At 44.1% G+C, this 15,983-nt stretch overlaps 1 protein-coding gene across 1 annotated transcript; it reads left to right on the top strand.

The window, feature by feature from the left end:
* Positions 1-1,396: 1,396 nt before the first annotated feature.
* TIL' (temperature-induced lipocalin') lies at positions 1,397-2,216 on the top strand. Its single transcript, NM_001247903.1, is given in 2 exon segments — positions 1,397-1,768; positions 2,031-2,216. Coding segments are annotated over 2 exon segments (558 nt in total).
* Positions 2,217-15,983: the final 13,767 nt, after the last annotated feature.

Here is a 15,983-nt window from a genome sequence, read left to right as displayed (position 1 = left end):
TTCTTTCTTTCCAATTGCCAAACCTCCTCCCTTAGTTGATTGATTTAGTACTCCCTCTGTTTCACTTTTTTTAGAGGCTATGAAGATTGTTGTTTGTGAAAGATGAATCAGACATTTTCCTCCTAAGATTTTAAGAGAAAAGATCCAGTTTTAAAGCTCTTTGAGAAAAGTGAATCTGAGCCTTCCCTATTACCTTGACTATTCTAGTTGAATGCTTGTGTTTCTGTCTCTCTGTTAAACTTACATAGCCAATGAGTTCTTGTGTGATTAATAGACCTCGCATTGCAAAATGCTAATGATCGTGTGATCATATCATCTAAAACCTTAGATTGATAAATAGAGAGTACACTTTTGTTACTTACATGTCAATAATATACTCAACATAGCCCCTCAACTATGGCCATCCTAAATAGTTGGGACTTGAGATCAGCTATATTTCAATATTCTATATTTTGAGGTTCTCTAATGCTAGGTGAAATGCCTGTAGTTCCAGTTTAATAAAGAAAGAGCTGTATTCTAAAAATGAAATATTTCAAGTGTACCATTTAAGTTGATTTACCAGTATTTACTAAAAATAATAATCTCAGAATGTCATAAGTTAACAATCACCTTCTAGAATAATTTTGTATTCTAGGATGTTTATAATTAAAAGAAAGAAATTATCATTAAAATGAAAAAATAATTTAAACAGCCCATTGTATTATATTGAACAGAATTCTAGAACCTACCATTGAACAATCTGCCAAAAAAATGTCAATCATTACACTTGTAAGGTGCTTGAATGTCCACGTCTATATCCACAAATATTTCACAGTACACAATATCTCCTCATCCCAATAAACCTTATCAAGAATTCAATCTCTGAGAGAAAAAAAAAACTTAAAAATCCTGTTTTGTTTGTTTGTTTGATTTTAGTTTGAAATAAAATCTAAAAAAGCAAAAAAAAAGTTGTCAGTTTTGTGAATTTTGAACTATTAAAATATGTAAAATATATTTTAAAAATATTTTTTACTCTCATAAATTTAAAAATATTACATGGAAAGTATTATCTTTTTAAGTAAATTGTTTTTGTTAGGAGTAAGATAAGGAAAAAATGGGAAATTAAATTTTAACGAATAAGATAAAAGCTCAAATAATCAATCAACTAACACCAAAAAAAGATACTTTTATTTTAAAATAGATTAAAAAGAAAAATATTACAAATAAATTGAAATGAAAAAATTAATATTACAAAAACCCTTTTCTTGGAAAAAAAGACACTAGTACTTTCTTGAAATTTGACACTCCACCCTATTTCACCATTATATATTTGTCTCCCATCACCTTAAACCTTATCAAGAAACCAATTCAAAAGAGACCAAAACCCTTACTACACTTTGAAATTTTGCAAAAAAATATGACCACAAAAGAGATGGAAGTAGTAAAGAATTTGGATGTTGAAAAATACATGGGAAGATGGTATGAAATTGCCTCATTTCCATCAAGAAATCAACCAAAAGATGGTGTAAACACAAGAGCCACTTACACTTTAAACCAAGATGGAACAGTACATGTGTTAAATGAAACATGGAGTGGTGGTAAAAGAGGTTCAATTGAAGGGACTGCCTATAAAGCTGATCCAAAAAGTGATGAAGCAAAACTTAAAGTGAAATTTTATATCCCACCTTTCTTGCCAATTATTCCTATTGTTGGTGATTATTGGGTTTTATATATTGATGATGATTATCAATATGCTTTGATTGGTCAGCCTAGTAAGAAATATCTTTGGGTAAGTTCACTAAATCTTAGTTGTTGTTGATATTTTGAAAAATAACATATGGTTGGATATGAATATTTGGGAGGAAGCTAGTTACATAATGGTTATCATAAACTTAAGTGGAGTTAAGATGCAATAACAACTTATTCAATAGTCTTATAAGTAAGTTATTCAGTATAGTTTTATAACATGTTTTCCAAGGAGATTTATCTATAGATATCTTCTGCTTGATTATATTATATGTTTTTAACAAAATGTTTATTCTGGTTTATAGATATTATGTAGGCAACCACATCTTGATGAAGAAATATACAACCAACTTGTTGAGAAGGCAAAAGAAGTAGGATATGATGTGAGCAAACTTCACAAGACACCTCAAGCTGATCCTCCACCAGATGGTGAAGATGCCCCAAAGGACACTAAAGGATTTTGGTGGATCAAATCAATATTGGGAAAATAGTCAATCTTGAATATGGTTTTTTTAAAACCAATAGCTAAATAAATTTTACAATATAAATTATGAAAAGTTGTCTTGTAAAGAAGAGTTTAATATTGTTTATATTTCAAATGTTGTAAATTTCTAAGGTGTGTCCTTCTTGTGTTGGTAGTAAGTATAGCATGTGTAATATTGTGTTGTTGCAACTTATAAGAGAGTTTGTTGTTAATTTTACAATATAAATTATGAAATGTTGAATATATATAGTTTGTTTCTTTCAAATGAAGTTTCTTGAATTTTTATACAAATGTTGTTTTATAATTATTTATTTAGTACATCTTAACTATTAATATTCTTTCCTCTTTTACCCCTCATTTCGACGATTTTTGTGTGTTATATAGCACACCATTTTTTGGGTGATTCGGATTTTGACGTAAAAAATGTAAAAAATTTTCGGGGACGTCCGTCAAGACCTTGTCTATGCATACGGTCGGCCATCACGGCTTGTCCGACCCATTTGGAAGGTCAAACGAGCCCCGAAGCGAGCATACCCCTCATATCGACGATTTTCGTATGCTATATAGCACACTATTTTTTGGGTGATCCGGATTCCGACGTCAAAAATGCCAAATTTTTTCGTGGACGTCCGTCAAGACCTCTTCTATGTATACGGTTGGCCATCACGGCTTGTCCAACCCATTTGGAAGGTCAAACGAGCCCCAAAGCGAGCATACCCCTCATTTCGAAGATTTTCGTGTGCTATAGCACACCATTTTTTGGATGATCCGGATTCCGACGTCAAAAATGCAAAAATTTTTCGTGGACGTCCGTCAAGACCTTGACTATGCATACGGTTGGCCATCACGGCTTGTCCGTCCCATTTGGAAGGTCAAACGAGCCCCGAAGCGAGCATACCCCTCATATCGACGATTTTCGTGTGCTATATAGCACACCATTTTTTGGGTGATCCGGATTCCGACGTCAAAAATTCCAAATTTTTTCGTGGACGTCCGTCAAGACCTCTTCTATGCATACGGTTGGCCATCACGTCTTGTCCGACCCATTTGGAAGGTCAAACGAGCCCCGAAGCGAGCATACCCCTCATTTCGACGATTTTCGTGTGCTATAGCACACCATTTTTTGGGTAATCCGGATTCCGACGTCAAAAATGCCAAATTTTTTCGTGGACGTCCGTCAAGACCTTGTCTATGCATACCGTTGGCCATCACGGCTTGTCCGACCCATTTGGAAGGTCAAACAAGCCCCGAAGAGAGCATACCCCTCATTTCGACGATTTTCGTGTGCTATAGCACACCATTTTTGGGTGATCCGGATTCCGACGTCAAAAATGCCAAATTTTTTCGTGGACGTCCGTCAAGACCTTGTCTATGCATACGGTTGGACATCACGGCTTGTCCGACCCATTTGGAAGGTCAAACGAACCCCGAAGCGAGCATACCCCTCATTTCGACGATTTTCGTGTGCTATAGAAAACCATTTTTTGGGTGATCCGGATTCCGACGTCAAAAATGCCAAATTTTTTCGTGGACGTCCGTCAAGACCTTGTCTATGCATACGGTTGGCCATCACGGCTTGTCCGACCCATTTGGAAGGTCAAACGAGCCCCGAAGCGAGCATACCCCTCATTTCGACGATATTCTTGTGCTATAACACACCATTTTTTGGGAGATCCGGATTCCGACGTTAAAAATGCAAAATTTTTTCGTGGACGTCCGTCAAGACCTTGACTATGCATACGGTTGGCCATCACGGCTTGTTCGACCCATTTGGAAGGTCAAACGAGCCCCAAAGCGAGCATACCCCTCATTTCGACGATTTTCGTGTGCTATTTTTTGGGTGATCAAGATTCCGACGTCAAAAATGCCAAATTTTTTCATGGACGTCCGTCAAGACCTTGTCTATGCATACGGTTGGTCATCACGGCTTGTCCGACCCATTTGGAAGATCAAACAAGCCCCGAAGCGAGTATACCCCTCATTTCGACGATTTTCGTGTGCTATAGCACACCATTTTTGGGTGATCCGGATTCCGACGTCAAAAAAGCCAAATTTTTTCGTGGACGTCCGTCAAGACCTTGTCTATGCATACGGTTAGACATCACGGCTTGTCCGACCCATTTGGAAGGTCAAACGAACCCCGAAGCGAGCATACCCCTCATTTCGACGATTTTCGTGTGCTATAGCACACCTTTTTTTGGGTGATCCGGATCCCGACGTTAAAAATTGCCAAATTTTTTCGTGGACTTCTATCAAGACCTTGTCTATGCATACGGTTGGCCATCACGGCTTGTCCGACCCATTTGGAAGGTCAAACAAGCCCTGTAGCGAGCATACCCCTCATTTCGACGATTTTCGTGTGCTATAGAACACCATTTTTGGGTGATCCGAATTCCGACGTCAAAAATGCCAAATTTTTTTGTGGACGTCCGTCAAGACCTTGTCTATGCATACGGTTGGCCATCACGGCTTTTCCGACCCATTTGGAAGGTCAAACGAGCCCCGAAGCGAGCATACACCTCATTTCGACGATTTTCTTGTGCTATAACACACCCTTTTTTGGCAGATCCGGATTTCGACGTTAAAAATGCAAAAAAATTTTGTGGACGTCCGTCAAGACCTTTTCTATGCATATGGTTGGCCATCACGGCTTGTCCGACCCATTTGGAAGGTCAAACGAGCCCCGAAGCGAGCATACCCCTCATATCGACGATTTTCGTATGCTATATAGCACACTATTTTTTGGGTGATCCGGATTCCGACGTCAAAAATGCCAAATTTTTTCGTGGACGTCCGTCAAGACCTCTTCTATGTATACGGTTGGCCATCACGGCTTGTCCGACCCATTTGGAAGGTCAAACGAGCCCCAAAGCGAGCATAACCCTCATTTCGAAGATTTTCGTGTGCTATAGCACACCATTTTTGGGATGATCCGGATTCCGACGTCAAAAATGCAAAAATTTTTCGTGGACGTCCGTCAAGACCTTGACTATGCATACGGTTGGCCATCACGGCTTGTCCGTCCCATTTGGAAGGTCAAACGAGCCCCGAAGCGAGCATACCCCTCATATCGACGATTTTCGTGTGCTATATAGCACACCATTTTTTGGGTGATCCGGATTTCGACGTCAAAAATTCCAAATTTTTTCGTGGACGTCCGTCAAGACCTCTTCTATGCATACGGTTGGCCATCACGTCTTGTCCGACCCATTTGGAAGGTCAAACGAGCCCCGAAGCGAGCATACCCCTCATTTCGACGATTTTCGTGTGCTATAGCACACCATTTTTTGGGTAATCCGAATTCCGACGTCAAAAATGCCAAATTTTTTCGTGGACGTCCGTCAAGACCTTGTCTATGCATACCGTTGGCCATCACGGCTTGTCCGACCCATTTGGAAGGTCAAACAAGCCCCGAAGCGAGTATACCCCTCATTTCGACGATTTTCGTGGGCTATAGCACACCATTTTTGGGTGATCCGGATTCCGACGTCAAAAATGCCAAATTTTTTCGTGGACGTCCGTCAAGACCTTGTCTATGCATACGGTTGGACATCACGGCTTGTCCGACCCATTTGGAAGGTCAAACGAACCCCGAAGCGAGCATACCCCTCATTTCGACGATTTTCGTGTGCTATAGCACACCATTTTTTGGGTGATCCGGATTCCGACGTCAAAAATGCCAAATTTTTTCGTGGACGTCCGTCAAGACCTTGTCTATGCATACGGTTGGCCATCACGGCTTGTACGACCCATTTGGAAGGTCAAACGAGCCCCGAAGCGAGCATACCCCTCATTTCGACAATTTTCTTGTGCTATAACACACCATTTTTTGGGAGATCCGGATTCCGACGTTAAAAATGCAAAAAATTTTCGTGGACGTTCGTCAAGACCTTTTCTATGCATACGGTTGGCCATCACGGCTTGTCTGACCCATTTGGAAGGTCAAACGAGCCCCGAAGCAAGCATACCCCTCATTTCGACGATTTTCGTGTGCTATAGCACACCATTTTTTGGGTGATTCGGATTTCGACGTCAAAAATGCCAAAATTTTTCGTGGACGTCCGTCAAGACCTTGACTATGCATACGGTTGGCCATCACGGCTTGTCCGACCCATTTGGAAGGTCAAACGAGCCCCAAAGCGAGCATACCCCTCATTTCGACGATTTTCGTGTGCTATTTTTTGGGTGATCAAGATTCCGACGTCAAAAATGCCAAATTTTTTCATGGACGTCCGTCAAGACCTTGTCTATGCATACGGTTGGTCATCACGGCTTGTCCGACCCATTTGGAAGATCAAACAAGCCCCGAAGCGAGTATACCCCTCATTTCGACGATTTTCGTGTGCTATAGCACACCATTTTTGGGTGATCCGGATTCCGACGTCAAAAATGCCAAATTTTTTCGTGGACGTCCGTCAAGACCTTGTCTATGCATACGGTTAGACATCACGGCTTGTCCGACCCATTTGGAAGGTCAAACGAACCCCGAAGCAAGCATACCCCTCATTTCGACGATTTTCGTGTGCTATAGCACACCTTTTTTTGGGTGATCCGGATCCCGACGTCAAAAATTGCCAAATTTTTTCGTGGACGTCTATCAAGACCTTGTCTATGCATACGGTTGGCCATCACGGCTTGTCCGACCCATTTGGAAGGTCAAACAAGCCCCGTGGCGAGCATACCCCTCATTTCGACGATTTTCGTGTGCTATAGAACACCATTTTTGGGTGATCCGGATTCCGACGTCAAAAATGCCAAATTTTTTCGTGGACGTCCGTCAAGACCTTGTCTATGCATACGGTTGTCCATCACGGCTTTTCCGACCCATTTGGAAGGTCAAACGAGCCCGAAGCGAGCATACCCCTCATTTCGACGATTTTCTTGTGCTATAACACACCATTTTTTGGCAGATCCGGATTTCGACGTTAAAAATGCAAAAAAATTTTGTGGACGTCCGTCAAGACCTTTTCTATGCATATGGTTGGCCATCACGGCTTGTCCGACCCATTTGGAAGGTCAAACGAGCCCCGAAGCGAGCATACCCCTAATTTCGACTATTTTCGTGTGCTATAGCACACCATTTTTTGGGTGATTCGGATTCCGACGTCAAAAATGCCAAATTTTTTCGTGGACGTCCGTAAAGACCTTGTCTATGCATACGGTTGGCCATCACGGATTATCTGACCCATTTGGAAGGTCAAACGAGCCCCGAAGCGAGCATACCCCTCATATCGACGATTTTCGTGTGCTATATAGCACACCATTTTTTGGGTGATCCAGATTCCGACGTCAAAAATGCCAAATTTTTTCGTGGACATCCGTCAAGACCTCTTCTATGCATACGGTTGGCCATCACGGCTTGTCCGACCCATTTTGAAGGTCAAACGAGCTCCGAAGCGAGCATACCCCTCATTTCGAAGATTTTCATGTGCTATAGCACACCATTTTTTGGGTGATCCGGATTCAGACGTCAAAAATTCCAAATTTTTTCGTGGACGTCCGTCAAGACCTTGACTATGCATACGGTTGGCCATCACGGCTTGTCCGACCCATTTGGAAGGTCAAACGAGCCCCAAAGCGAGCATACCCCTCATTTCGACGATTTTCGTGTGCTATTTTTTGGGTGATCAAGATTCCGACGTCAAAAATGCCAAATTTTTTCATGGACGTCCGTCAAGACCTTGTCTATGCATACGGTTTGTCATCACGGCTTGTCCGACCCATTTGGAAGATCAAACAAGCCCCGAAGCGAGCATACCCCTCATTTCGACGATTTTCGTGTGCTATAGAACACCATTTTTGGGTGATCCGGATTTCGACGTCAAAAATGCCAAATTTTTTCGTGGACGTCCGTCAAGACCTTGTCTATGCATACGGTTGGCCATCACGGCTTTTCCGACCCATTTGGAAGGTCAAACGAGCCCCGAAGCAAGCATACCCCTCATTTCGACGATTTTCGCGTGCTATAGCACACCATTTTTTGGGTGATTCGGATTTCGACGTAAAAAATGCCAAATTTTTTCGTGGACTCCGTCAAGACCTTGACTATGAATACGGTTGGCCATCACGGCTTGTCCGACCCATTTGGAAGGTCAAACGAGCCCAAAGCGAGCATACCCCTCATTCCGACGATTTTCGTGTGCTATTTTTTGGGTGATCAAGATTCCGACGTCAAAAATGCCAAATTTTTTCATAGACGTCCGTCAAGACCTTGTCTATGCATACGGTTGGTCATCACGGATTGTCCGACCCATTTGGAAGATCAAACAAGCCCCGAAGCGAGTATACCCCTCATTTCGACGATTTTCGTGTGCTATAGCACACCATTTTTGGGTGATCCGGATTCCGACGTCAAAAATGCCAAATTTTTTCGTGGACGTCCGTCAAAACCTTGTCTATGCATACGGTTAGACATCACGGCTTGTCCGACCCATTTGGAATGTCAAACGAACCCCGAAGCGAGCATACCCCTCATTTCGACGATTTTCGTGTGCTATAGAACACCTTTTTTTGGGTGATCCGGATCCCGACGTCAAAAATTGCCAAATTTTTTCGTGGACGTCTATCAAGACCTTGTCTATGCATACGGTTGGCCATCACGGCTTGTACGACCCATTTGGAAGGTCAAACAAGCCCCGTAGCGAGCATACCCCTCATTTCGACGATTTTCGTGTGCTATAGAACACCATTTTTGGGTGATCCAGATTCCGACGTCAAAAATGCCAAATTTTTTCGTGGACGTCCGTCAAGACCTCTTCTATGCATACGGTTGCCCATCACGGCTTGTCCGACCCATTTGGAAGGTCAAACGAGCCCCGAAGCGAGCATACCTCTCATTTCGACGATTTTCGTGTGCTATTGCACACCATTTTTTGGCAGATCCGGATTTCGACGTTAAAAATGCAAAAAAATTTTGTGGACGTCCGTCAAGACCTTGTCTATGCATACGGTTGGCCATCACGTCTTTTCCGACCCATTTGGAAGGTCAAACGAGCCCCGAAGCGAGCATACCCCTCATTTCGATGATTTTCTTGTGCTATAACACACCATTTTTTGGCAGATCCATATTTCGACGTTAAAAATGCAAAAAAATTTTGTGGACGTCCGTCAAGACCTTTTCTATGCATATGGTTGGCCATCACGGCTTGTCCGACCCATTTGGAAGGTCAAAAGAGCCCCGAAGCGAGCATACCCCTAATTTCGACGATTTTCGTGTGCTATAGCACACCATTTTTTGGGTGATTCAGATTACGACGTCAAAAATGCCAAATTTTTTTGTGGACGTCCGTAAAGACCTTGTCTATGCATACGGTTGGCCATCACGGATTATCCGACCCATTTGGAAGGTCAAACGAGCCCCGAAGCGAGAATACCCCTCATATCGACGATTTTCGTGTGCTATATAGCACACCATTTTTTGGGTGATCCAGATTCCGACGTCAAAAATGCCAAATTTTTTCGTGGACATCCGTCAAGACCTCTTCTATGCATACGGTTGGCCATCACGGCTTGTCCGACCCATTTTGAAGGTCAAACGAACTCCGAAGCGAGCATACCCCTCATTTCGAAGATTTTCATGTGCTATAGCACACCATTTTTTGAGTGATCCGGATTCAGACGTCAAAAATTCCAAATTTTTTCGTGAACGTCCTTCAAGACCTTGACTATGCATACGGTTGGCCATCACGGCTTGTCCGACCCATTTGGAAGGTCAAACGAGCTCCGAAGCGAGCATACCCCTCATTTAGACGATTTTCGTGTGCTATTTTTTGGGTGATCCGGATTCTGACGTCAAAAATGCCAAATTTTTTCATAGACGTCCGTCAAGACCTTGTCTATGCATACGGTTGGCCATCACGGTTTGTACGACCCATTTGGAAGGTCAAATGAGCCTTGAAGCGAGCATACCCCTCATTTCGTCGATTTTCGTGTGCTATAGCACACCATTTTTTGGGTGATCCGGATTCCGACGTCAAAAATGTCAAATTTTTTCGTGGATGTTCTTCAAGACCTTTTCTATGCATACGGTTGGCCTTCACGGCTTGTCCGACCCATTTGGAAGGTCAAACGAACCCCGAAGCGAGCATACCCCTCATTTCAACGATTTTCGTGTGCTATAACACACCATTTTTTGGGTGATCCGGATCCCAACGTCAAAAATTGCCAAATTTTTTCGTGGACGTCTGTCAAGACCTTGTCTATGCATACGGTTGGCCATCACGGCTTGTCCGACCCATTTGGAAGGTCAAACGAGCCCCATAGCGAGCATACCCCTCATTTCGACGATTTTCGTGTGCTATAGAACACCATTTTTGGGTGATCCGGATTCCGACGTCAAAAATGCCAAATTTTTTCGTGGACCTCCGTCAAGACCTTGTCTATGCATACGGTTGGCCATCACGGCTTTTCCGACCCATTTGGAAGGTCAAACGAGCCCCGAAGCGAGCATACCCCTCATTTCGACGATTTTCTTGTGCTATAACACACCATTTTTTGGCAGATCCGGATTTCGACGTTAAAAATGCAAAAAATTTTCGTGGACGTCCGTCAAGACCTTTTCTATGCATATGGTTGGCCATCACGGCTTGTCCGACCCATTTGGAAGGTCAAACGTGCCCCGAAGCGAGCATACCCTAATTTCGACGATTTTCGTGTGCTATAGCACACCATTTTTTGGGTGATTCGGATTCCGACGTCAAAAATGCCAAATTTTTTCGTGGAACTCCGTCAAGACCTTGTCTATGCATACGGTTGGCCATCACGGCTTTTCCGACCCATTTGGAAGGTCAAACGAGCCCCGAAGCGAGCATACCCCTCATTTCGACGATTTTCTTGTGCTATAACACACCATTTTTTGGCAGATCCGGATTTCGACGTTAAAAATGCAAAAAATTTTCGTGGACGTCCGTCAAGACCTTTTCTATGCATATGGTTGGCCATCACGGCTTGTCCGACCCATTTGGAAGGTCAAACGTGCCCCGAAGCGAGCATACCCTAATTTCGACGATTTTCGTGTGCTATAGCACACAATTTTTTGGGTGATCCAGATTCCGACGTCAGAAATGCCAAATTTTTTCGTGGACATCCGTCAAGACCTCTTCTATGCATACGGTTGGCCATCACGGCTTGTCCGACCCATTTTGAAGGTCAAACGAGCTCCGAAGCGAGCATACCCCTCATTTCGAAGATTTTCATGTGCTATAGCACACCATTTTTTGGGTGATCCGGATTCAGACGTCAAAAATTACAAATTTTTTCGTGGACGTCCGTAAAGACCTTGACTATTAATACGGTTGGCCATCACGGCTTGTCCGACCCATTTGGAAGGTCAAACGAGCACCGAAGCGAGCATACCCCTCATTTCGACGATTTTCGTGTGCTATTTTTTGGGTGATCCGGATTCCGACGTCAAAAATGCCAAATTTTTTCATGGACGTCCGTCAAGACCTTGTCTATTCATACGGTTGGCCATCTCGGCTTGTACGACCCATTTGGAAGGTCAAATGAGCCTTGAAGCGAGCATACCCCTCATTTCGATGATTTTCGTGTGCTATAGCACACCATATTTTGGGTGAACCGGATTCCGACGTCAAAAATGCCAAATTTTTTCGTGGACGTCCGTCAAGACCTTGTCTATGCATACGGTTTGACATCACGCCTTGTTCGACCCATTTGGAGGGTCAAACGAGCCCCGAAGCGAGCAAACGCCTCATTTCGACGATTTTCGTGTGCTATAGCACACCATTTTTTGGGTGATCCGGATTCCGATGTCAAAAATGCCAAATTTTTTCGTGGACGTCCGTCAAGACCTTGTCTATGCATATGGTTGGCCATCACGGCTAGTCCGACCCATTTGAAAGGTCAAACGAGCCCCGAAGCGAGCATACCCCTCATTTCGATGATTTTCGTGTTCTACAGCACACCATTTTTTGGGTGATCCGGATTACGACGTCAAAAATGCCAAATTTTTTCGTGGACATCGGTCAAGACCTTATTTATGCATACTGTGGGCCATCACGGCTTGTCCGACCCATTTGAAAGGTCAAACGAGCCCCGAAGCGAGCATACCCCTCATTTCTATGATTTTCGTGTGCTATAGCACTCCATTTTTTGGGTGATCTGGATTCCGACGTCAAAAATGCCAAATTTTTTCGTGGACGTCCGTCAAGACCTTGTCTATGCATACGGTTGGCCATCACGGCTTGTCCGACCCATTTGGAAGGTCAAACGAGCCCCGAAGCGAGCATACCCCTCATTTCGACGATTTTCGTGTGCTATAGCACACCATTTTTTGGGTGATCCGGATTCCGACGTCAAAAATGCCAAATTTTTTCGTGGACGTTCTTCAAGACCTTGTCTATGCATACGGTTGGCCTTCACGGCTTGTCCGACCCATTTGGAAGGTCAAACGATCCCCGAAGCGAGCATGCCCCTCATTTCGACGATTTTCGTTTGCTATAGCACACCATTTTTTGGGTGATCCGGATTCCGATGTCAAAAATGCCAAATTTTTTTGTGGACGTCCATCAAGACCTTGTCTATGCATACGGTTGGCCATCACGGCTTGTCCGACCCATTTGGAGGGTCAAATGAGCCCCGAAGCGAGCATACCCCTCATTTCGATGATTTTCGTGTGCTATAGCACACCATTTTTTGGGTGATCCGGATTCCGACGTCAAAAATGCCAAATTTTTTCATGGACGTCCGTCAAGACCTTGTCTATGCATACGGTTGGCCATCACAGCTTGTCCGACCCATTTGGAAGGTCAAACGAGCCCCGAAGCGAGCATACCCCTCATATCGACGATTTTCGTGTGCTATATAGCACACCATTTTTTGGGTGATCCGGATTCCGACGTCAAAAATGCCAAAATTTTTCGTGGACGTCCGTCAAGACCTCTTCTATGCATACGGTTGCCCATCACCGCTTGTCCGACCCATTTGGAAGGTCAAACGAGCCCCGAAGCGAGCATACCTCTCATTTCGACGATTTTCGTGTGCTATTGCACACCATTTTTTGGGTGATCCGGATTCCGATGTCAAAAATGCCAAATGTTTTCGTGGACGTCCGTCAAGACCTTGTCTATGCATACGGTTGGACATCACGGCTTGTCCGACCCATTTGAAAGGTCAAACGAGCCCCGAAGCCAGCATACCCCTCATTTCGACAATTTTCGTGTGCTATAGCACACCATTTTTTGGGTGATCCAGATTCCGACATCAAAAATGCCAATTTTTTTCGTGGTCGTCCGTCAAGACCTTGTCTGTGCATACGGTTGGCCATCACGGCTTATACGACCCATTTGGAAGGTCAAACGAGCCCCGAAGCGAGCATACCCCTCATTTCGACGATTTTCGTATGCTATATAGCACACTATTTTTTGGGTGATCCGAATTCTGACGTCAAAAATGCCAAATTTTTTTGTGGACATCCGTCAAGACCTCTTCTATGCATACGGTTGGCCATCACGGCTTGTCCGACCCATTTGGAAGGTCAAACGAGCCCCGAAGCGAGCATACCCCTGATTTCGACGATTTTTGTGTGCTATAGCACACCATTTTTTGGGTGATCTGGATTTCGACGTCAAAAATGCCAAATTTTTTCGTGGACGTCCTTCAAGACCTTGTCTATGCATACGGTTGGCCATCACGGCTTGTCCGGCCCATTTGGAGGGTAAAAAAAAGCCCCGAAGCGAGCATACGCCTCATTTCGATGATTTTAGTGTGCTATAGCACACCATTTTTTGGGTGATCCGGATTCCGTTGTCAAAAATGCCAAATTTTTTATGGACGTCCATCAAGACCTTTTCTATGCATACGGTTGGCCATCACGGCTTGTCCGACCCATTTGGAAGGTCAAACGAGCCCCGAAGCGAGCATACCCCTCATTTCGATGATTTTCGTGTGCTATGGCACACCATTTTTTGGGTGATCAGGATTCCGACGTCAAAAATGCAAAATTTTTTCGTGGACGTCCGTCAAGACCTTGTCTACGCATATGGTTGGCCATCGCGGCTTGTCCGACCCATTTGGAAGGTCAAACAAGCCCCGAAGCGAGCATACCCCTCATTTTGACGATTTTCATGTGCTATAGCACACCATTTTTTGGGTGATCCGGATTCCGACGTCAAAAATGCCAAATTTTTTCGTGGATGTCCGTCAAGACCTTGTCAATGCATACGGTTGGCCATCGCGGCTTGTCTGGCCCATTTGGAGGGTCAAACGAGCCCCGAAGCGAGCATACGCCTCATTTCAACGATTTTCGTGTGCTATAGCACACCATTTTTTGGGTGATCCGGATTCCAATGTCAAAAATGCAAAATTTTTTCGTGGACGTCCGTCAAGACCTTGTCTATGCATACGGTTGGCCATCACGGCTTTTTCGGCCCATTTGAAGGGTCAAACGAGCTCCGAAGCGAGCATACGCCTCATTTAGACGATTTTCGTGTGCTATAGCACACCATTTTTTGGTTGGTCCGGATTCCGACGTCAAAAATGCAAAAAATTTTCGTGGACGTCCGTCAAGACCTTTTCTATGCATACAATTGGCCATCACGGCTTGTCCGACCCATTTGGAAGGTCAAACGAGCCCCGAAGCGAGCATGCCCCTCATTTTGACGATTTTCGTGTGCTATAGCACACCTTTTTTTGGTTGATCCGGATTCCGACATCAAAAATGCCAATTTTTTTCATGGACGTCCGTCAAGACCTTGTCTATGCATACGGTTGGCCATCACAGCTTCTCCGGCCCATTTGGAGGGTCAAACGAGCCCCGAAGCGAGCATACCCCTCATTTCGACGATTTTCGTGTGCTATAGCACACCATTTTTTGGGTGATCAGGATTCCGACGTCAAAAATGCTAAATTTTTTCGTGGACGTCCGTCAAGACCTTGTCTACGCATATGGTTGGCCATCGCTGCTTGTCTGACCCATTTTGAAGGTCAAACAAGCACCGAAGCGAGCATACCCCTCATTTCGACGATTTTCATGTGCTATAGCACACCATTTTTTGGGTGATCCGGATTCCGACGTCAAAAATGCCAAATTTTTTCGTGGACGTCCGTCAAGACCTTGTTTATGCATACGGTTGGCCATCACGGCTTGTCCGGCCCATTTGGAGGGTCAAACGAGCCCCGAAGCGAGCATACCCCTCATTTCGACGATTTTCGTGTGCTATAGCACACCATTTTTTGGGTGATCAGGATTCCGACGTCAAAAATGCTAAATTTTTTCGTGGACGTCCGTCAAGACCTTGTCTACGCATATGGTTGGCCATCGAGGCTTGTCCGACCCATTTTGAAGGTCAAACAAGCCCCGAAGCGAGCATACCCCTCATTTTGACGATTTTTGTGTGCTATACCACACCATTTTTTGGGTGATCCGGATTCCGACGTAAAAAATGCCAAATTTTTTCGTGGACGTCTGTCAAGACCTTGTTTATGCATACGGTTGGCCATCACGGCTTGTCCGGCCCATTTGGAGGGTCAAACGAGCCCCGAAACGAGCATACGCCTCATTTCAACGATTTTCGTGTGCTATAGCACACCATTTTTTGGGTGATCCGATTCCGACGTTAAAAATGCCAAATTTTTTCGTGGACGTCCGTCAAGACCTTGTCTATGCATACGGTTGGCCATCACGGCTTGTCTGGCCCATTTGGAGGGTCAAACGAGCCCCGAAGCGAGCATACGCCTCATTTCGACTATTTTCGTGTGCTATAGCACACCATTTTTTGGGTGATCCAGATTCCGACGTAAAAAATGCAAAATTTTT

This window comes from Solanum lycopersicum, chromosome 7, assembly GCF_036512215.1.
Source record: "Solanum lycopersicum chromosome 7, SLM_r2.1".
Classification (NCBI taxonomy): Eukaryota; Viridiplantae; Streptophyta; class Magnoliopsida; order Solanales; family Solanaceae; genus Solanum; species Solanum lycopersicum.
Note: the sequence above shows the minus strand (reverse complement) of the source record. Positions and strands in the feature narration are given on the sequence as shown.